The 22,994-nt window shown below is 47.8% G+C and overlaps 1 protein-coding gene across 16 annotated transcripts in view; it reads left to right on the top strand.

The window, feature by feature from the left end:
* Hdac4 (histone deacetylase 4) overlaps positions 1-22,994 on the top strand; it is a 255,535-nt gene that overhangs the window by 183,918 nt on the left and 48,623 nt on the right. For 11 of the 16 annotated variants that reach the window (XM_027397619.2, XM_027397617.1, XM_027397621.2 and 8 more), the window contains 6 exons: positions 5,270-5,391; positions 9,913-10,044; positions 13,417-13,529; positions 17,692-17,808; positions 17,899-18,097; positions 20,285-20,523. In XM_027397619.2, coding sequence (XP_027253420.1) covers positions 5,270-5,391; positions 9,913-10,044; positions 13,417-13,529; positions 17,692-17,808; positions 17,899-18,097; positions 20,285-20,523 — 922 coding nt within the window. The remainder of the gene's footprint in view (positions 1-5,269; positions 5,392-9,912; positions 10,045-13,416; positions 13,530-17,691; positions 17,809-17,898; positions 18,098-20,284; positions 20,524-22,994) is intronic. The other 5 variants (XM_027397622.2, XM_027397612.2, XM_027397610.2 and 2 more) reach the window with 2 other exon arrangements.

The raw sequence follows: 22,994 nt of genomic DNA, 5'->3' as shown, positions 1-22,994 counted from the left end.
AATCCACTGAAATGGATGCTCCATGGTTAGGGGATGGGTTTTGTTTTTGAGGGGGTGGGGGGTGGGATTAGAGCCGTCTGGAATTGTGCAGAGCAAAGAGAAAAAGAATCAGACTGAACAGAGTTGTCTTCAACAGAAGCAAGAATGAGGCAGGTAGGGGTGAAACATAGCATTACAGAGAGAAGAAGGGGTAGGGGAGGTGAGAAGGGCTAGGAGGCTAGTATGGACTTTGAAATGCATAGCAAGTATGAATAGGGCTTTGATATGCAACAACAGGTATGTGCCAATGGATAGCTCTATGTTCCTTTTGCCAGAGTCAAGGAAAGATAATGGAAGTCACAGAAACCCTTTTCATGGGTTTCTAAGGAATGATGATTATAGGCTTTTAGCAATCCTTCTATATAGTCCAGCTTTGGCTGAGCCTATAGTGTCACTTTTTAACATATACATTGCCTTTTGGGGAATTGGAGCTCCCTTTGGGCCTGACAGCATTTTTATGATCTAGTTACTGGGTCCTTGAGAGAGTTGGGGAGAACTGGGAAGAGATACCAACCTGGGCCAGAGCATACATAGTGGGCAGACCAAGAACAGGACCTTGTCCATCCCAAGAGATAAAAGCAACTGACTTGCCCAGGGTAAAAACAGTTTGAGTGGAGGCCCCGCCAGCATGGGCCTTTTGTGGTACAGTATAGAGCCCACTGAGGAGACTTGGCCAGTTCTCTTACAAAGCACATGGCTAATTTGAAATGATGTTATGTTGCTCTTAAGGGTCATTTCATTGCTAGAAAGAAGCAATAGGGTAGTTTTCTTAAATCAAAATGAAGCCATTAATTTCATTCGAGGGGAAAAAAAAAAAAACAGCTTTCCTAGATTGAGAATGGACAAGTGTTTCTTACTAAAACCCCACTGATCCCACTGAAGTGTCCCTTTTATTTGTATAGATGACCTCCATTGCCACAACACAACCTGGGGAGGAGCATTTGTACAGTGAGGCTCTTCATTGTCCCTTACATGCTTTGTGCTATATACACTGCAAGTCTACTAAAGCAGACTACTGGTCTTCATGTAGCTCAGAAGACGGTAAGGCAGGTGGCCCATGAGGAGTAGTGATGAGTGGTCATGGGCAGGAGGGCCCTTGAAAAAGGCAACGTAGGAGCTAGAGAGAACCTTAGTCTGTGGGTTGTCTGCAACCTCTGTTGGAGAGGTCAGCCTGGGCTTCTGCCATGTAGCAGCCCATTGTCCTACATTTACATGCAGGTGTAAGGATGGTTAGGGAGAGGCAGCCAAGGATAGCAGTGGGGATGGTGGTTTGGGGGTGGACTGCAAAGATGGAGCAGTCCAGCTTAGGGCCTATGAATTTCAGTGGGGGGTGCTGTTATAAGAAAATACAGGGCTCAAAGAGGAGACACCTTTCTCTGCAGGAAGTGGGATTTATGAATTGGGTTACAGCCCCAGGGAGGCAGTCACAGTTGTATAGACAGATGGGACAGCTGAAGCAGAAAGGCATGGGGAGAAAGGCTGACAGGACAGGGGCTGTGGAGTTAGATGTGGCTGGGAACAGGACTCAGCAAGCAGGCAGCCTGCTACAGGTGAGGCATTCCAAGGAAGGGGATTGGTACATGCCAGAAGATTGAAGGGATAATACACAGAGGGGGGAGAGTGGGAGTCCTTTTCCCAGCACTTGGTCCTGAGCAGGATGCTCCAGGGAGGCCCTAACCTGCACAAGACCCTGAAGCAGTTTGGGAGCAAGCTGGTTAGAAAGGGCAGTACTTGATATCAGATAGACCGTCCAGGAAGCCAGCTTGTTTTTATTGCATTTGATGAGCATGTAAAGATCCTAACCAACCATCATGGAAGGAACACCCATGTGCAGTGGCTGACCCATTGCAAGACGTGTTGACAGAACACAGTCTTCAAGAGAAAGAGTCGAACCACTACACAGCTTCACACATGTGCTGATTGCCGGTAGCAGCCTAAAGCTAGTGAGGTCTGAACATGAGAACTAAGCCAGCAAATCTTCTGGAAGGAAATATGAGGGGAGGGTTTCTTTCCAGCAATAAAATTACCCATAAGAGCTTAGGTGTAACAACTGGCAAAGTCTCTTCATCAGTGTCATGAGCTGTGAGCCCATTACTAGAAACAGTCAGACTCCATCAACATTTAAAACAGTTCTTTGAAAGGCACCTTTCAAGAAAAAAATCGAGCAATAGAATAGAAGGAAATCTTCAGTGTGCATCTGTAAAGTGCTTGTGAAGCCCTGCAGCTTAACACACGTGTGGCAAAGATGTTAACAGGTTTGCCACAATAGAAGCTGTGTGGATTGCCATCCCTGTGAGGTGCCACTTCTCACCTACAGGGCTAGCTAAACTTTAACAGACTAGGGGTGGCAACGTCGGGGTGGCTATTCCTGCACAGTTGGCTAGGGGGAAATTAAGTGTCCATTGGAAATGATTTAGCAGATCTTAGAATGGTACTACCACCCAGCAGTGTGCTTTCTAGTATTTGACCAGGCATGCAAGTACACACCCAGGCTTAATCTTTTTTAGCAGCTGAAACAGAAATGGCCCACAAGCCCACAGCACGTGAGTGGCCTAATAGTTTGGATCACCATGCATTGCAATTGTGTAGCAGTGTGGAGACCTTACACACAGGGGCCTTAGGTAGGGCAGGGCAGACACTTACCCCTTACCATTCTGGTCATGTGAAGCTGGGCCCAGCAAAACAAAGCTGGAGAATCACCAGCAAAGGGACAAAGGAGACAGTCTGGGATTGGGACTGTTCAAAGCCTGATTGGTGGTGATAATACATGTAGGGCAGAGAGTACCCACAATTTGAGCCTTAAAACTTTTCCTTCTGAGCCTTCACAGTGCAGTGTGGCTGTCCATGCTTTGAAATTAAGGCTTGCAGAAAATCCAGACCACAGGATTTCCATGAATAAGCTTCATGTTAATTATATGTTGAAATAGTATTTTTATATGTCAGGTTAAGTAGAATACTAAAGTTAATTTCACCCATTTCTTTTTCTCATTTTTATGTAGCTACTAGAAAATGTAAATTACATGTGTAGCTCACACATTTCTGTTGGACTCTGATGTTACACTTGATTAAAGAGTTTTATTTATTTTAAATCACTGGTATAAATCTGATGTAATGAGAAAGGCCAGTTGTTGATAGAATTTAAATGCTTGATTTTGTGTTGTTGCATTCCATATTCAAGGTGGCATTTAGGAAGAAAATAGCAGTATTTGTCTTCCTATCTGCAGTAATACAAGAACTGCCTTTATTTCTATTCTTCTATTTATGGTTTTGGTGGTGCTGGTGCCGCTGGGAATTGACCCCAGTCCTCACACATGGTAGGCAGGTAGTTTTCCACTGAGGTACATCCCCTAGACTTCCTCTTTAAAAAGGCCTGGTCAGTGAACCAGCATCTTCCTGCTGACTTTGTCAGCATCCTAAGCTAGAAATCAGGAAGAGGTAGAAGCTGTTCTATGGTCCTAACCTTTGGGTTGTAAAGGTATGTGAGTCTGTTTAGAGGGGTTGAGTATGAAGTTATAAACTTACATGGTAGGTATATAAATAGGTTTCAGTGATAGGGCATAAGGTGTAGGAGTTAGGGGGTACAAACTTAGTCAGGAATAGGATTTTGATCTTGATCACACATCTGGATCCTTCCTCAGTGGGTTTATTCCAGGATGAGGTGAATTAGCCTGGCATTTGGAGGCCACACCAAGTTTATCTGCTGGCATTTCTTCCCAAGTGGCTGCTTGTACTTGGCATGAAAGGGAGAAATGCCAAGAACCATGGGTAAGGGGGCTGCTCTGTATGCGTGAGCAGGGTATGGGGGCATGAAGATCCTCCTCTGTAATCTCTAGCCTCCCACAAAGGCGCCCCTGGCTGTGCAGCACAGCAGCAGCCCCAGTTCCAGGAGTGTTTCCAGAGGATAAGGTGGAAGGCAGCACAGACAGCTGTGGGCCTGGCTGGAGGCAAGTGATCCATAGCAGTCTCTTGTTGCAGCTCACTCACAGGCTGGCCAGAAAAGTGGGTATTAATAGTGACAGCATCTCGAGACATTCGATAGTAAGAGGAGATCCATTGGATCCGGAGTGGCCAGCTTTCCAACTGTTCTTCAGTAGGAAGAAACCCTGTCATGAAACATAAAATGTTCATTGCATGTCTTTTAATTACCATATTTAAATTATTTTCTTATAGTTAGCTATCTTTTTAACCCACACATGTGAACACACACACACACACACACACACACACACACACACACACACACACACACACCATTTGTGTTTGTAGGAAAGAGGAAAGGGATGCCAAGGACCCCATTGTAACTTAGCATTGAAGAAGTCTTGATGGCTGCCCTCTTAGGTTTGTCTGAGAGTCCCTTCAGTCCATTATTTGCATTATATGCTTTCAAATATACACTTGTGCACATCTGAGAGCTCCCACTCTAGCTTCACAGAACTCCAGGAACACCAGTGTAGGTGCTAAGTACTGTGTATTCAAATAAATCACTTGCCAAAGTCTAAACTAGAAAGTGGGTAAGTGTGTTTGAGTCTTTAAGCAGATCTCCTGTCTTCAAGACCACAGAATGTTTCATGCTCTCAGAGTTCAGAGGAAGGCCTGGCTATAGGCCATCTGGGGTGGCCTCAGTGCCAATTCCTGCTGCCACCTCCTCCTCCCTGCTCTGATCCTTCATCCATGTGCAGCCTTTCCCATCTGGCCATTTTTAGGACTTTGAGTTGTGTGTGGCCATTAGAAGTTCACTTCCTCTAGTGACTCCCAGGGTAGAGATTTGAGCTGCTGCTGAACTGTCCCGAAAAGGAGATGGCCAGGGGATTTGTTGTAGTGGGCATGCGTGATGGACGTATTCTGCAAAAGGAAAATCCTCAAGCGGCCCCATGCTTGAGGGTACAGGCAGATGTGGGCATTACCAGCATCTGCTAGAAGTCCATGCTGACCCCATCTCACTGCCTGCAGCCTTTCCTGTAACTTCTCATGCTTGGGCCCACTGATCTTCCATTGCTTATACCCTGAAGACAAGCCCTCTGAGGGTTTAGGAATCCCAGAGGACAGATCTGGGCAGAGAATGGACCATAGGGCACACAGACTGGCTGTAGGCACTGTCCCTTCTTTGTTTTGGTTTACTCTTACCTCACACCTGGAGAAGAGGGACTAACAGAAGGTCATGTTTCAGAATTTGGTATCCTGAGGCTTAGGATGCCTGGGCACACTGATACCTGTCTTTGCCTTTTTCCAGGAAGACACAGCACAGCTCCCTTGACCAGAGCTCTCCGCCCCAGAGTGGAGTATCAGCCTCCTACAACCACCCAGTCTTGGGAATGTATGATGCCAAAGATGACTTCCCTCTTAGGAAAACAGGTCAGTGTGCACTCTGCTGCCTGGGTTTCCTGATCCTGATGGCAGTCCAGGGACTCTGTTGAACCATGGGTAGTGCTTTGATATCTTGTGCTAATTTAAGAAACTGGCTTTTGCATTCAGACACACTTTTTAAAATGAACCTAAGCTTTCCTGCGTGATTAATCCTAAAGTAATGAGCCTCATACATGTACTCCTGCATTGTAGAACTTGGCTTCATCCCCAGAGCTCCTTGGGTAATCCCCTCTAGGGAATGTGCTCTGCTCTACAGTCCAGAACAGTAGGGTAGTTCCAGAACTAACAAACATCACTCCTGTAGATGTGCTGGCCAAGGTGGTGAGTGTGTAAGCCTCTATACAGCCTTTGGGTAGCACCCAGACAGGGATGATCAAGGTGCCCAGCATGAAGGCAAGTACCCATGAGAAAGATATGCTCGGTCCTACAGAGACACCCTCGATGGCCCACAGCTTTGTACATTAGCTCTCTTATGGACAAAGTCTATAAAGGGGACTAGACTGTTATCAAAACAAGAGGAATATGCTAGAATACAAGACAAGCCAGGACACTCTTGGTTTTCTTGGGTGATGGTTGTAGAGGACAGGGACTTTAGAGAAGGATTAAAGTGACTGTGGACAGTGCGTTGAGATGGCAAGAAGGGTGGGCTTTCTGGAGGCTATTCCAGAGGGTGTGGAGCTACATAGCCTCAGTCTCTGTGGTGGAGGTGCATGGCAGTACAGGGGAGCTCCTTCTGGCCTTCCTTCAGAAATGAGTTTTGAGGGACACACCTGCTTTTTATTAAACAAGTCAGTGAAATCCCAAGTTTCTGTTGGCTCTAAGCAAGCCTGCACTAGAGCCGTGTACAGTGGCTTCTTCACAAAGCATCTCAGAGACAAACAGGCTCACCTTTACTCCTTCCTAAACTAGGAAGTTTCAGAGGACACCAACTGCCAGGTGTCATTTGCCATGGCTTTGAACAAACAGAAACCAGGGGATGGCCAGTGTGAATGGAGGGGCATTTTAGCTCGGCCTAAACAGGATTTAACTAATATTTGAAGTGTGACATGGAATGGCCCTGTCAGGTTTGTTGCATTCCTGGTGGATAAGGTGTTGCTATAGAAGGTTGAAGACACAGTCTTAAGTGCAGAGCAGTCAGCTCCCACCAAAGGATAGACCCTTCTGAACACAGCCATGAGACAACAGGAAGAGACAGTGCATCTACTGTCCTGTCTGGCCCAGAGCACTGAAGCAGCAGGACTGCAGCTGTTATCCCTTTTCTGCAGATGGTGGTGTGTGTTCCTAGGCTCAGGAGCCTGCCAGGAATTGGCAGCACCCTCCCTGAGAGACTGTCAAAACAGGAGACAGAACACTTAGCCCACTAGCCACTGATGGTCCCCACAGCCATGTGGCCCTCCATGGTTGTCCCTGGGGCCCTAAGGCTTCTCCAGGAGTCTCAGTCTACCCACATTGGTCCTTGTTCTAGGCTGCATTTCTCTGGGGACTGTTAGAAGCCAAGCCACTGCCATGTTGACTTCTAGCCTTATCGTGTAGCCCACCTACAGACCCCACGCCCTGAGAATAGAGGAAAGAATACTTTTCACCTTCTGGAGAGGCTCCAGAAAACCTTGATTAAAGTTTGGTTACATTCCAAATTTTAAGAGGCACCACCAGCTCATGAATAATATTAATAATAAGGATTCAAGAGAAAGCATTTAACTTCCTATGATATTCAGGGAAATGGTCAGCAGATCACTGAATATGGCTTCTTCCATCCCTTGATGTTGCCATTGCTAAGCACACTTCTGTGTGTTTCTGATGAAGTGGTGATACAAAAGACACAGTGAGTGAGGTTTCCTGCATGAAGTACCATGATCAAGTTACAATGACAAACTAAAATAACTATATCTGAATAGTTCCTGGCTCTGACTTTATTATACTAATTTATGTTGACTTTCATATAGTTTTCCCATCTTAGTCCTTAAAGGATTTTAATCTTTATAAAAAGTGAAATAAATCCTTAGCAATTTTGTACTGCTTTCTTCTGTATTCCAGGCATATTTGCACAGCCCTTGGTGGGCTCCCTGGGATGGCTTCTCACTCATACTCTGTGTCTTTCTTCCTTCTCTCATGAAAATAGCATGCAGCTTGCCTGAGCTTTCTTGTGCTCAGAACCCACCTGTCTGAGTCCATCCCCAGCTACGTCACACATTAGTGGCTGAGGAGTCACTCTTACCTCCTCACCCTGCAGCTGCTCTGGGAAGCAGTTGAGTGAGTCAAGGAAGACCTAGAGGAAGGCTGTGCTCCACTTTTGCCAGCTCTTAGATGGTCTGGACTCCTTCCACCCTGTGACTTGTCCTACCAAGCCTTCCCCTCATCTCCATTTAGCAGAGGGCCACATGGAAATAACCCAGCTCAGTAGACCAGGCCCATGGCATCTGTGTGCACCTGCTGAGTGTCAAGACCATTGACATCCCAGGCTCTGCTGCCCTCACTTTCACCTTCTTCCAGGAGCTCAGAGCTAGTTTTCCAAATATAAGCTCTACTGTCAGTCTTCTCCCATAGCCCAGCCCTAACTTCCTATCAGAGGCCTTGTTCCTTTCTGTATTATTGACAACAGTGGTGTCTCTGCTGAAGAGTCCCCCTTCTATCAGAATTCTGCCTATGGTCTCAGGTGAGTTGGAGCCTGGTCCCTTCCCACTGCTTCTGGGCACCCTAAAGAATTACCTTCAAGGATGGAGAGATGGCTAAGTGCTTAAGAGCACTGGCTGATCTTTCAGGTTCACTTCCCAGCACCCATATGTCAGCTCACAACCAGCTGGAACTCCAGTCCTAGGGGAAGTTGACACCCTCTTCTGACCTCAGAAGACACTGTATGCATGTGGTATACTAACATACAAAGGGAAAACACCTATTCACAAAAAATAAAATAGAAAAAAAAATAATCAAAAATTTAAGTTATCCTTGCTGGATCTCTAAGGCCATTTTAAAGACACGGACAGTGCTTTTCAACACACAAAGGCTAAGGTGTAACAAGGACTTGATTAGATCACCGATACATACCCTCATTGATAGGATCCTTCCTACAGTTTGTGCTTGTCCTTGTCCACTTTCTGTTGCAATCACAAAATCTCAAAGACCAAATATGTATGTATGTATGTATGTATGTATGTATGTATGTATTATATATGTATGTATATGGAATAAAGAGTATCCTTAACTCTTGGCACTGGAGACCAGGACATTTAAGAACACAGACCCAGTATTCACTTGGCACTAGGCAGGGCCTTCCTGCATGTGGAAACTGGCTGTGGTAAGGAAGCAGCTTTTGCCAGTGTGGGTTTCTCGTCTCTTCTTATGAGCCTGCCTTCTCTGGGAAGCTGTTTAGGAAACCTGCTTAGTTCCACTCTCCCCAACAATCTTAAATCTGCACTTTGCCTCGCCTCAGCTGCTCATGTGACTCACGCCAGAGCTTCCCCAGGCCTCCTCCTCAGAACCCTGGCCTCTCTGAGTCCTGATCTGGCTATCTGTGTGTGTGTTGCCACATGGGTGGTAGGGAACTTCTCCCAGGATTCAAAGAGGCTAAGGTGACTTCTCACAACTTCACATATCAGCATGTTGCCCAAGCTTGACAGAACAGACACAAGGGGTTCTGGCAGGTGGGCTGGCTTGAAACTCCCAAGCTACACTTCTCTGGAAGCTGAGGGCTGCAGAGTCCAGTGTGCCATCCCATCAGGATTTCCCAATGAGTTCCCCACTAGACTGCTGCAGTTCCTGGCTTGTGCTGCCCCAGGAGTAGGGATGAAATGGGTCTGCACTTTCCTTCAGGGGATGGAGTTCTATTGTGGCCTCATAGTTTTGGGTTCCTAGATAACTGTCTGCACAGGTTTTACAAAAACCAAATCAGGTCCCAACCTCAGCTGTGCCTTTTGGACAGTGTCAGCAAAGGAATTCAGGGTGTAAGCTGTACTTTATTTAGTGCGGAGAAGCAGTCCGGCCAGTCCTTCCCGTCGTGCTTTGGAGCTTCAGTTGGCCTTCACAGAGGCTGCCAGGATCTGGCTAGTGTTTGCTCCCAGATTGTGAGATGCAGGTGTCTTAGGGTGAACAACAAAGCTAGTGATTTGGAAGCTGCGATGAGATGATGTCACGGTTGACAGCCTGAAAGGTGCCCTTGTCAGCTCTCTCGGGTTTCAGAGCAGCTCTACTTTAAAGTTACAGGAGAATTTTACAGAGACATCCTCATTGAGTGATTGTCACACTTCAGTGGTTTCTTGCTATGCCCAATAAATCAGACAGTGAGACTGTGCTCATGTCATCAGGGTGGGATGGAAGCGCACACATTGCCTTGACTCCAATGCACTGCACCCACTAATGGAGCTAGCAGGAGCTTGAGCCAACTATCAGAAGAGCCCTGCTTCCATGTTACACTTAAGTGGAAATTTACCAGCTGTGCATCTTTTAAACCACCAGTGTGATGCCCTTGACCCCAGCTGTGTCTGCCTGGCTATAACAACATCTCCTTCCATACAGCTTCTGAGCCCAACCTGAAATTACGGTCAAGGCTTAAGCAGAAAGTAGCTGAGAGACGGAGCAGCCCCCTGTTGCGCAGGAAAGATGGCCCTGTGGCCACTGCTTTAAAAAAGCGACCCCTGGATGTCACAGGTATGTCAGGGAGCAGGTAAGACCCCACCTACTCTACCCCATCCTAACACACACACGCACACACCCTGCACTCTGACACTTCTGACAAATGTGTCTCAACCCAACTCAGTTAATCCTCTTGTGCAATCCTGTTCAGTGTCCCTTACATGCCAGGCCCAGCCACCTAGAAGTGGGGGACTGGAATGGCTACCCAGGGCCTGCTGTCTGGCTTGGCTCCCCTAGAGGGCTGCCATCGGGCCCAGGTGAGAGAACTGTCTGGCCTGGCATTTCAGGGTTATACCCAGAGCTTCTCTTTAGCTGCTCTTTAGTGGTGATGGCATGTTTCTGCCTGCTTTCTGCCGCCCACAGGCATCATGGGCCTTGGAGCCTTTCAGATTGTTTCCCACCAGTATGTCCAGCTGAGCAGAGGGAGAGCAAGGAGCTCAGCTAGTCACACTTCAGTGAACAAGCTGGTGCTGGCCCCACCTGCTGGTGAACAAGCAGCAGGATTCAGCCCTCCCCACCCCAGGAAGTTCCTCCCAGCTCTTCCCTCTTAGGTTAAGTCCTTACCTCCCCCAGGGGTCACCCCATCACTCTAAAATGCTAGCTTCTAGGAAAAAGGAAGCTGTCAGAGCTGACCTGGAGGGAGTTCCCACCATGAACACACTGTTTGAAGACCAGGGTTCTAGTTGTTGGTCTGTGAGTAGCACCTGCCCAATTGGTTCGGTTTGTTTCAGTGACTGAGCTGATGTACCAAGGAAAACCAAAGGGCTTCTGTCCTGCCATCCTTGAGAGCAAGTACACAAGTCTTATATACCCACCCTCAGGACAGAGAGCTTTGTGGCCTTCTAGAGTCCAGGACTGGCTGGTAGATCTTGGATCTATGCAAAGAAGATCATGCTGCTGTGTCCCTGGGATCTCCTGTTTGTCACGGTCTTCCTTTCCCTGCAGCTATCTGTCCCCTGTCTGTTCTATTAGAAACACCTTGTTTAGAGGCAAAAGAAAGCATTAAGACCTTAAGAACTAAGAACGCATGATCATGGTCTTCATGTGGCTGTCTGTCTCCTGCTCATGCTATTAGAAATGTCTTGTCTAAGATGAAGAAGTGTTAAAATGTACACTCACCTGTCCCTCACTGAGAAGTGTAGTTAGGAGTTGTAGGGGCATGTGAGTGGAAACTGTTCCTGTTGGTGTGCAGCCTGGCTGCCTATAGCAACAGCTGGTGGGAGCCAGGGTCTCTAGCAGACTGCTCTGAGTGCCCCAGTGACTGCTGCTGCTTAGTGCCCACTGAGAGTCAGTTGAGACCAGACTGGGCACAGATACAGTGAGAAGAGGTGCCTGCTCTCTGAGATCTTGTTGTCTAAGTGAAGCATGAGCCAAGGGAGATGGCTCGGGAGGCCAGCATGACAGTACAGGTCATTGCTGAACTATAGTCTGCAAGCCACCTGGGCAGCTGCAACAGGAAAGGCTGTTTTCAGGCAACAGACAGAAAGGGATTCTAGCTAGGCTTGCTCCAAGTAGAACAAGGGAACAGCAGAGTTCCTTGAGCAGGAGAGGCCTACATCCTGCATGGAGGTCCATGACATGGGCCAGGGGACACAGCAGGCTCGCACTCTGATCCTCCCAGCTGGAATGAAGTCTGTGCTGGCTGCACAGGTGCTGCCTGGATCAGGATTCACACGGAACCCACTTCCTCACGCGCTCCACAGTGTGCACATGTGTTCACCCCATGGCTGAACGTGGACCTCTTATTGTACAACCCTGTGTCCTCCTCACTTAATAACTGTTGCCTCGTGTGCATTTCCGTAGATTTCTGGAGCCAGAATGAATAAAGCACTAGAACATCAGTTTGTTAAAAGTGAAAATCATAAAGCATGCCCACATTTTACTGCCCTGCAGTGCAGCATATGGGTAGGAGTGTTTATCTACATACCCTCAGGAGTGTGTGTCTAGGAGCACTTTCTTGGTTCTGCTGCAGCCAGAGACAGGCTGAAGTAGCAGGGAGCACAGGGTAGAGGGTGAAAGCCAGGCAAAGTACATGTGTTAAGAAGTAAAATGATAGGACCTCTTCAGTCCAGGTGGGCTCTTGATTCCAGCTGGTAAAGTTCAGGGAAATACAATCACAAAGTGCACTAGTTGGCATTTGGAGGAGAGGGACAGAAAGGATGGACTGAGTCCCATGCTCACGGTCGGTGTCTGGCATGGTTCTTACCACAAGGACCGGGTCCAGGGTTCTAGAGTGGAGGTAGGGTGGTGGCAGCTGCTAGAGGGTAAATAGTGGCCTCAGATTACTGGTGAATGACCCAGTCCACAGAGGACCAAGCCTCCCCCCATTTGCCAAGTTAAGGTGAGGATGTCTTTGCCCTAGCATACTTAAGTCCAGGGCAAGTGAAGTCACTATGTACATCTTCCTCTTGTGAGTGGGGTGAAAGGGTGCCCTCTTTAGAACTTAGACCAAGCTCCTGCCAGCTCTGGAGGGCTGTGAGCATGCTTGCTCCAGTCCGCCCCTCCTCTGTCTTGCAGGACTGTACTAATAGACAGATTTCAGAATCAGCTCTGTAGGAGCCCTATCAGCTGGGTTAGTGAGTAGCTGTGCTCTGTTAAGGAGGGGTGTCTCAGAGCCCCTTCAGTGCCCCGTTGTGTCCAAGTTTGGTACTAGACTTATCTCAGAGTGCTCTTGATAATGGAAGGATATCTGAACTGTTCAGGAAAGCAATTTGTGTGTGTTTTGAGAAGCGTTAACCAGATGATGCCATTGTCAAAACACCCGAGCCAGATATCAGAAGCTCAGTATATGCCCCTGAACATAGAGTAGCCACCCACACTGTGGTTGGAGATAGCAGCAGCCAGCCCATGGTGTGAAGAGTGTTGTATGTATCTTAAGGCTGCTGTGTGATTTCAAACCGCATCAGTGAGCTGCAGAAGCCACTGCCTGTGTTTCCTGGCCTCTAGGTAGTTCATAGTAAAGTAAGAAGATTGCATGTAAACTGAGCAGTCACAGTAGGTTGGTTTACTTTGAAATTCTTTTTATAGAGACAATGAACTTGACCTTTAGCTGTTAGAAAACCACTGGGCCTTTGTGTTCACTGGTCTTTTGTCTGAATATTAATAAGTGTTTAAGGGCTTACCTTTCTGATGTTTCAAACTATCTTGAAATTCAAAAGAGCTATGGAATGGGTACTGTGCGCATCCTAAAGGACTCAGCCATGCATCCACAGTACGTCAGCTTTGGGAGGCTCATGGGAGTTCAGCAGCAAAGCCAAGACCGAGGGAATTGTGTTACCATCCGTGCTTTGAAATCCTGCCCTATTCTGCCTGCCAGCAGACTAGGAAACAGTAGATCCCTCTATGTCTATCCAGTGCCCAACCCCAACTTCTGTCTCTCATCTACAGACTCTGCGTGCAGCAGCGCCCCTGGCTCTGGTCCCAGCTCTCCCAATAGCAGCTCTGGCAACGTCAGCACTGAAAATGGCATCACACCCACCGTGCCCAGCGCTCCAGCTGAGGTGGGTCAATCACAGACTCACACAGGGCAAGCATCCCCACCAGTATCTGACTATCCAGTGAGGACCAAAACATGGGATACCCTGGGAGGGGCCTGCCAGGCATGACTCCCCCATTCTCTTCATCGTGGTTCTGAAACAGGAGGGCATCAGTTTCCATCATACTGAGAGCTCCCAACCTGCCTTTTCCTTGATCTTTCTCCAGGTATGTTACAGGAGCAGCTGTCGTCATGCACACTGTGCTGAGGCACATGGTGCAAGCGTCAGGCACGTGAGAATGGGTGTGGAGTGTAAAAGACATACTTGAGAAATACATGATTTATAATAGCCAGCAAAACCATGTTAGGAAAACTGACATTACTGGTAGACACTAATGTGAGAGAAAGGAGATGATCAAAAACTAGACGGGTAGCTTTCTAGAACAGTAGATGCCCACACCTGCACTCACTACGGACTTTCCATCACTCCACAGTCACCCCTGACCCACATGCCTGGCCCTGCATGCAGCATCAGGGAAGGAAGGTGGGCTCTGACCAGGCTGTGGGGGAAACACAGGAGAACTCAGACTGTCCCACTGGTGCTGCTGCAGGCCAGGGTGGAGCAGAACACCCTGAAAAGAGCCTCTTGGATTGAGCCAGAGCTTCTGTGTGCTGAGTGAGTGTAGTGACTGGGAGGCTTCTTGGGAGCTCCTAGGAGTTTGTCATCAGTAGTGTCGTTACTGACTTCCTTCTTCACCATTTAGGAGTGAGTCTTCCCCCTCCAAAGAGCTGGTGAGATGCATAAGCACAGGGCTTAGCATTTTACTTTCAGGTTTCTAGAAAGTTAGAAATGAGGGTCACTGCAAGAAGTAAGGTTCACTCGGTTGTTCCAAGGTCCCTCTTACTGTATACTTCTGTTTCTCTCATCATTTGTATTCTTTAGCCTTCTAAGTTTTAACAGTCCTTCTGTAGGACTGAGGTCATGGCAGAGACCTACCTGTAATTAACCTCAGAACACAACCCTGAAACTGCCCCCTGCCCTGGGATGTTGACCCTGCTTCCCTCTTGTGGGCTGCAGGCCCAGATACACATGTGGTGTGAACAGTTAGATACATCACAGTAGTTATAACAGCTCCTCGTTTGGGTGGAACATTGCTACTCAGGGTTAAGTTGTGTGTTGATCTTTATAAAGCCTAAATATGTCAGTTGAGCTGCCACAAATCGGTAGAGCATACGGAGAATCCCCCAAAACAATAAGGTTACCCATCTTTCTCCTCAATGTCACAGGCAGAACTGGTGTTTGAGTGCTGGCTCATATGAACTGTGGCTGAGGGTTTCTCATGTGTGGGCTATGCAAGGTGGGGTCCTTGGGGAACCTCAGCTATGTCCCAAGGACCTCTTTCTGCAGACACTCATTACAAACTGCACGTGCTCACACTCCTGCAAGGTGTGCTCAGCTTCTGACCACTGGCTGCAACTCACAAAGGAACCACAGCACTCCCAGGAAGCTAACAAACTTATCCTGTAGTGGACAGAGTTCTGACGGGTTCTTCCTGCAAGCCCCCAGTGTGCTCTGCTTAAAGACAGGAGACCCCACAAATACCCATTTTGTGTGAGCAACTAAGCATAACCAAGCAAGTCTCTTTAGCTCCACAAACAAATCAGCTAAGCAGCCACCTGAGTGCTAAAAGAAATTATACCTTTGTAATGACAACTCTTTCTGCCACCTGCCTGAGTTCCGCTGCCATGTTAGGGCCCCCAAATAACACACAGAGATTAATTATTAGTTACAATGCTGCTGGCCAATGACTAGGATTTCTTATTTGCTAACTCTTTCTTAAGTATCAACCATAACCATTAATCTATATATTTTATAAAGACTTAGCTAGGACGCCAGCGGCATGCGTCCTCTCTTCTTGGGCTCACATGGAGCTCCCTTACTACATTTCCCAGAATCCTCCTTCTCTCTTAGTCCTGCCTAACTTGCTTCCCTATTGGCCAACAGTACTTTATTTATCAACCAATAAGACAAACATATACACAGAAGGACCTCCCCCACCATACCTTTGTAAACATTAGAAGCTCTGCTTATTTGTTCTCAGCTTATTACAGTACAGTGCAGCCCTGCTTTCCATGACAGCTAAAACATCATCCCTGAAGTGAGATCTAAAAGTACTTTTACTTTTGATACACGCATAGTACAAGCACACATACACACACAGCCCTTTGATGATTACTTAGATGGTGTGCATGAACTTTGTTAGCAAACTTCATGGTAGCTAGACCCCTTGCTCTGGGCCAGGTGGCACATATGAGGCAGATATCCTGCCTGCCTCCTCTCATAGCCCCCAGGCAATCAGTCTAGTGCACAGCTCCCAGGTAGCTCCCCAAGGCATCATGAAAGTCAGGGTCTCTGAGATGAACCCTAGGAAAGTGGCCACCTGTCCATTTGTAGGAAGGGAGAAATTGTTTTCAGTCCAGGGATACAGACATGTGGCCATTGTTCCTCAAAGCCTTTCAGCTTATGCTTCCCCCCTACACCCCACCGCACCACTCCATCCTCCCCCCCAGGAATGAAATTTTATTGTGCTAAGACTGTTTCTTGGCCTTAATTACATAGTACACTAAAAGAACTAAGAGATGGTGAGATTGTTTCTTCATGGTAAATACCACATAATGCCTACATACACCTGCCTCAGAGGAACCAGCATCCTGTAGTCTCATTTGTGTGCTCATCAGTATGCATTGAGGTGCCCAGCATGTAGGGAGGTGGACATGAAACATTGTTCTTCTGAGCAGGGCCTATCCATGTACTGCAAAGAGTAGATGGGCACATACTAGAGCACTCCAGACAGCTGGACCTGTCCCACCCTCCATCTCAGACAGAAACAGTAGAAAACTAACTTAAACTACAATCCTAGATGTAACACTCTGTATTCACCCTAAATGTACCCAAAACCTTAAACTTATGCTAAACCTAAAACCTAAACCTTAACCAACACTATCCTAAAGTTCCACACGGAACCCAAGTACTGACTGACTCTAACCCTGGCCTTAACTCTAAACATAGTCCTAATTCTAACCTTAACCTACCCCCAACCCTAAACCTAACACTGGCTATAACTGTAGACCTGACATGAATACTACCCCAACTCTAGCTCTCACCCTAAACTTAACCCTAGCTCATACACCACCAGCCCTAAATGAAGTTGCAACCCTACCTCCAGCCCAAACTCTACAACTAGGTCTAAAACAGCCTAACTAACTAACTTAATTGTAGCTCCTGCACTAACTTTATACCAAATTGTAACCTAACCCTATGACTAGCATGGCTGAAGCCACATACTGCTGCTGTCATGTGACTCCTTGAATGACCCTGTGGCTGTCTTCTGTGCTTGCAAGCCGTTTCCTTAGGAATGTTTCTTAACCACTGCATCCTCAAGTGGAGGCTCACAATGAAGAACAACTCACCTTTTAAGGCTTCCAAACACAGACTGCCAAATCAGTCTGCAGAAAGTACAGCTGTGTATAATCCCACAGCGGCCATGTGTTTCAGCTTTTCTAAGCTTTTAGAAAGTCTGCCAGTTTGATGATTTGGTAAATTCGTTTTTCGGTCACTGATAAAGTTGAGCGTTTTCTTTCATTTCCCTTAATATGGATTCTTATGTCATTGTCTCTTGATTTCTGCTCTCTTGTTAATTGGTCTTTGATTGACAAGTTCTTTTTATTAGTCTTTTGTCTTTCCCATACATATTGTAGGTCCTGTTGTCACCATTAACTACCTCTTATATAAGAATGGTTCTTCCTGCTCATCATACAACTTTCTCCTTAGTTTCTGCTTTTAGTGTCATTTTTAGAAAAAGTCTAACTACAAAAATATTTTTAAATGCGTTGTCCTAAATCTCCTGCCCATAGTTTTATGGTAAGTAGGAAGATTCAACCAAAACAAACAAGGCAGCAGGAGCTCATTTGGAGGGGAAAACCTCAGGGACAGGAACATTGATTCTGTACTTGTGGCATGCTTATCTGGAGGCCAGCATCTGTGCAGCCTGTTTTTGTACCAGGTACCTACATGTTAGCCCCTAATACTGTAAGTGGTGACACCCGACCCCCGCAGTCCTGGATGTGCCACTTGTGACGAAACATCTGTGGCAGACTCTGATAGTCACGAAGTCTTCTGTTTACAGACAAGCTTGGCACACAGACTTGTGACTCGAGAAGGCTCAGTCGCCCCACTCCCTCTCTACACATCTCCATCCTTACCCAACATCACCTTGGGGCTTCCTGCCACCGGCCCTGCCGCTGTAAGTTGGTCTCCGTGGGTCTGGATGACATGGGGTGGTTGTCTGCCTCCATCCCCACAGCCTGAAGAATATCCTGGTTGTACCTTTCAGGGTGCGGCGGGCCAGCAGGATACTGAGAGGCTTGCTCTCCCAGCCCTCCAGCAGCGGATCTCCTTGTTCCCTGGCACCCACCTCACCCCATACCTGAGCACCTCACCCTTGGAGCGGGATGGTGGAGCAGCTCACAACCCCCTCCTGCAGCATATGGTCCTGCTGGAGCAGGCCCCCACCCAGACACCCCTTGTCACAGGTAAGAAACATCGCCAGGTCTCTGGGCAGTTAGGTCAGTCTCATTGGCCTCTTGTAGCCCACACAACAGTAGTCACTCTGGGTCCCTGTTATGTGATACCTACCTCAGCTCTGACAAGGATCTGTGTCCTCCTTAGAAAGCTGGCCAAGAGGTAGAAGTCAATGCCAGTGCCCTCTGTTTAGCCTCCTGCTCTTCCTCAGACAGGTTTCCCTGCAGCTCAAGGAAGCCAGTGCATGGAATTCAGAATTGACTGGACAGACCCCTGATTGCTTGAGGATGATTACATTTAGAAAAATACAAGTTAGAGAAAGATAGGAAACTCGTGCAGTTTACCTAGTGAATGTGCTATAAAGAGACTGTTTAAGAAGTGACACAGAGCCCTACCTATTAGTGGCCTTGCCCAGCTGTATGTCATCCTTAGGTCTGTGGGTGACTTCCTCACAGCTATTGCTTCACTCAGAATCATGGCCAGAGCAATTTTAGGACTGGCTTGTACATGTTCCCATGTTCCCCTGGGCCAGCCTCTGACTGGTGTTTTGGAGTACCTCCACCTGCTGGTATGAGTCAATCTGTAGCACTTGGTATTGTGTTCTGCCTTGTGCTTTTTCATCTCCAATGTGCACTTGGCTCTCCCAAACCACTGATCTGGACAGAAATAGCATTTCTGGCCACTGGTATCGTCTGAGAAATAATGGACACCCCTGCCGCAGCTCTGGAGAACAGTGTCCCAGTGAACAACCATGAGTTGTTCATTATGTTCAGGCCCCTTCCTGTCTGTTCTCTGGGAAACTGCTCGCTGTGGGCTTCATCTTCCCACCTGTGAGTGAGATGCTAGCACAGAGTGATGACACTTCAGTTCCCATATGCAGCATCTGACACCCAGCAACCTGGTCGGTGTTAGTCTCCTGGTTGAGGCTGTTCCTCTTGTGTTGGATTTGGTGGTTTTGGTTTTTGTCTGTTTACTTATTTGGTCCTTTGTTACTGTTTTGATACTAAATCTTACTTTGTTGCCCAGACTAGCCTCAAACTCTGATTCTCTTGCCTCAGTCTCCTAAGTGCTAGGATGTTGCCCAGGCTAGCCTCAAACTCTGATTCTCTTCCTCAGTCTCCTAAGTGCTGGGATGTCAGACCTCCACACTCTTCCCCCAATAATTCCACCCATTCTTCCTAGTGCCCCACCTCCTCCATGTCATGTGGTCCTGATGCTGCATCTCATTGGGTTTCTTCTGTTCTCTGAGGAGAGGAACCTGAACAGGGTTTCTTATGCTCAGCCATAGCTGTCCTTAGAGGCCCAAGTTCCCTATTGTCTAGAGCAATGATAAATGATACTGTGTGTAGTGCCCAAGCCTATGAGCATTCAAGCCAAAGTCATAGTACAGCATCCCACTACTTATGAGCTGCTCATCTCAGGACAGTGCCCACTGGCAAAGGGGTCAGTCAGCTCTTAGCACAGATGCCAGCCTTCACCACAGTCCTCCTCCTGGGCCGACTGACCAGGGAAAGTATGTGGAAGCAAACATTCTTCTCTAGGCCCTTCCCACTGCTTTGAGCTCACGTCTGCCCACTGTCCTGCAGCTGCTGCCTCTGCTCTCCACCGTCTGCATGCTGTGCTCTCACTGAATTTGCCTGCTCTCTGTGAAGCCCCACTCTCCTGCCCCTGGAGAAGATTTGCTTCCTTCCCTGTGCCACCCTCCCCTCCTTTCCCGATACCACTCTGTGTCTGATACAAAGTGGTGGGATTTGTTGAAGCTCAAGGTCTTGACAGTGCCTGGGTGTCTGATGGAGACAGGGTCTCACTGTCAGTTTGTCTCTGCATTCTCTCTGGCAATTGGGTGTGTGGGAGAGCTAGAGCAGCCATCCTCTGGAACACCTGTGAGAGGTGTGGTAGGCTGATGCTAGGCTGTTGCCACACTTCTGGAGCGCTCCTCTGTCAGAGTTCCTGGAGAGCCTGCATCGATGGGATCTTCAGGTGGCCTTGCTTTCAATTACACTCTGCCCACCCTGAAGCCCAGGCTCCAAGCTAACACCCTGTAGCTGGAATTGGACCTGTTTGCAGAAAGTCATGTTTCATAGAAGGCACCTGGGCTGGCAGGCATGTGGTTTTCTCCACTGGTTACTCAACAGCGTCTCTCCCTCTCTTCTTCCTCTTCCCCTCTGCTGTTTTTTTTTCCTCCATATTATCTTCAGACTGGTATCTTTCAGGCCTGGGGGCGCTGCCCCTCCACACACAGTCCCTGGTTGGTGCGGACAGGGTGTCCCCATCCATTCACAAGTTGCGGCAGCACCGCCCCCTGGGGCGCACACAGTCAGCGCCCCTGCCGCAGAACGCACAGGCCCTGCAGCACCTGGTGATCCAGCAGCAGCACCAGCAGTTCCTGGAGAAGCACAAGCAACAGTTCCAGCAGCAGCAGCTGCACCTCAGCAAGGTGGGTCTGCCCAGCTGCCTTCCCTCTGGGACTGCTTACCTAGAGCCAGATGCCATATGCCTTGCCCCTCTGCTGACCTTGAGTGGCCAAAGCAAGGCAGGGAGAACACAAAGCACATGTTCAGGTGCGTGGTCCAAAGCCCAGGAAGCTGTGCTGCTGTGTGGAGCTGCTGTGCAGATGTGTCCACAGCCTTCCTTATAGCCCGTCTGTCTGTGAGTACAGCTGTGCAAGAAGCCTCTGCAGTGTTGTGTGGGGCAATCCACAGAGGGATTTTCTAAAGCCATTTGCCAAGTAGATCTTTAAGCAGACCTTAACCTGAGGCCTACAACTTTACAATGGCACCTAGTCCCTGAAGCATATTTTTCAAGTCACCTGGCACCTGCAATCACTTAAATGTGGGAGTTACACCATCTGAGGCAGCTTGAGACCAGGCATCCTGTAAAGGTCTGCACACTCGCAGACTGTCCAGAGCCTCTCAGCTCCATCTACAGGTGGAGGCTGTGGGAAAAGTTAGTACAGTGGTCCTGTCAAGTAGAGAAATGGAGGGACTTAATATGTTCCCATCAAATGTGTCAGTTGGGTGGCTTCAGTATGAACTCAGATGAGTGCATTGCAGCTGGCCTCCAAGAAGAATGGAAATGTCTTGCAGACGCCTCTCCACACACCTCATCTGTACTGCTCATAGCAGCCAGATGATGGATGGAACATCCCCAGGTGACATCCTGTGGTGACTGATGACAGAACACACCCCTCTTATCATGGGGTCCTGCAGCAGGTATAGACCCGAAAACCTGGCAGTTGGGAAAGTAAACCAGTCACGAATGGACCCCACTGTGTTTCACTCACAGGTATAGGCAAAGCCTTAGACCTAATGCTGTGACCCTGTAATACAGTTCCTCGTGTTGTGGTGAACCCCCAAACCATAACATTATTTCATGCTACTCCATAACTGTAATTTTGCTGCTGTTGTGAATCGTAATGCAAATGTCTGATATGCAGCCCCTGTGAAAAGGTTACTCAGCTCCCAAAGGGGTCACCACCCACAGGATGAAAACTGCTGCCTAAGAGGCATGAATTAAGTTAGTGGTTGTCAAGAGCTACAGTGGGTACAGCATTTATGTATGTTTAAAGGTAATGAAAATGTTCTCAAGCTAGGTTATAGTGATAGCTACAAAGTTCTGTAATGTGCTCTGCTGTTCAGTTTAAAAGTGTGGAGTTTAGGACTTAAGAATTACATTTATTCTAGATATCTGGAGTAGGATACATTCCAGAGTACTCAGTATGTGCCAGAAACTAGGAAGCAGAACCCTGTGAACAACAGCCAAACTGAGAATCAAAGTGGCTACTGACCGAGTAGGAGAGTGGTCCACACAGTGCGTGTGCACTAGGGCGGGTGGTGCCCATCCTCTGTGGGACAGAGTGGGTTCATGCAAGGTTTCATGATGCTATACGTCATGGTGTTCAGCTTAAAACTTAGAAATTATTTGTTTCAAGAATTTTTTGTTTAATATTTTTAGAATTTGATTTGACCACAGGAAACTGTAAATGAGAAAGGATTGAGATGAAGGCACCCCATCACTGGTCGTCTGCCTGTCAGGGTCCAAGCCTTTTGTGGGTTCCCCATGGAAGGTGGGAAAGGATTGGGGATGAGAGACTGTCCTGGAAGATGAGTGCATGTACAGAGGGGTCTCCAGTCTAGAGACGTCTTCAGAGGCCTAATTCCACCTACTCCCAGGATAGAGGGATGACAAGTGGCTCCTGTCCCCACCCATCCCACCTTGGTCTCTGCTGTGAGCTGAGAAGTCCAGGATCAAGCTGATTTCTCAAGGAAGTTGCTGCAGACCACATGCTCAGCACAGGCTCAGCCAGGCCCCACCTGCCATTCAAACATAATACTGTCAGTTCCCAAGTCCCTTAGCCTACAACCCTTATGCTCAGCACTCTGAATATGTTAGAAGTTGGGGGCTCCAGACATACCACCGTTTACACAGGAAAGGCATTTGCCAGGGGTGAGACTGGCTCCTGCCAAGTATGTACAATCCCAGGTGTCAAAAGCACTTTCATATCCTCGCTAATGCCAGCCTAGGCTTACTAATTTCATTATGTCACTACCTGAGTGGTGCAGTAGGAGGTATGAAGACAGGAAACACCCATTCACGTATGACATATTCTTGAAGATGACTTCAGAAGCTGGGTAATCTCACTGGGGTTTGTTACATGATTGATTTGTGATAGCAAATGACAGTTGATTGAAATGTTTATACAATGTCTTCCTGGAACTCCCAGGAAGACAGTGATGTTCTCTCTACTATGTGGTTCAGTATCAGCGTGCCCGCCCTGCTCTGTGAGAAGCTTGCTCCCTGAGGGCCATCCACTCCCTGCTTGACACAGTGGAGACCACAGCTGGGCTCACTGCCCACTGTGCATCCAGCCACCATCTTAAAGTACCAGTGCTCTGAAGATACGACATG

The sequence above is a fragment of the Cricetulus griseus genome, chromosome 2, assembly GCF_003668045.3.
Source record: "Cricetulus griseus strain 17A/GY chromosome 2, alternate assembly CriGri-PICRH-1.0, whole genome shotgun sequence".
In the NCBI taxonomy this organism is placed as follows: Eukaryota; Metazoa; Chordata; class Mammalia; order Rodentia; family Cricetidae; genus Cricetulus; species Cricetulus griseus.
This window is presented reverse-complemented; position numbering and strand designations above follow the sequence as displayed.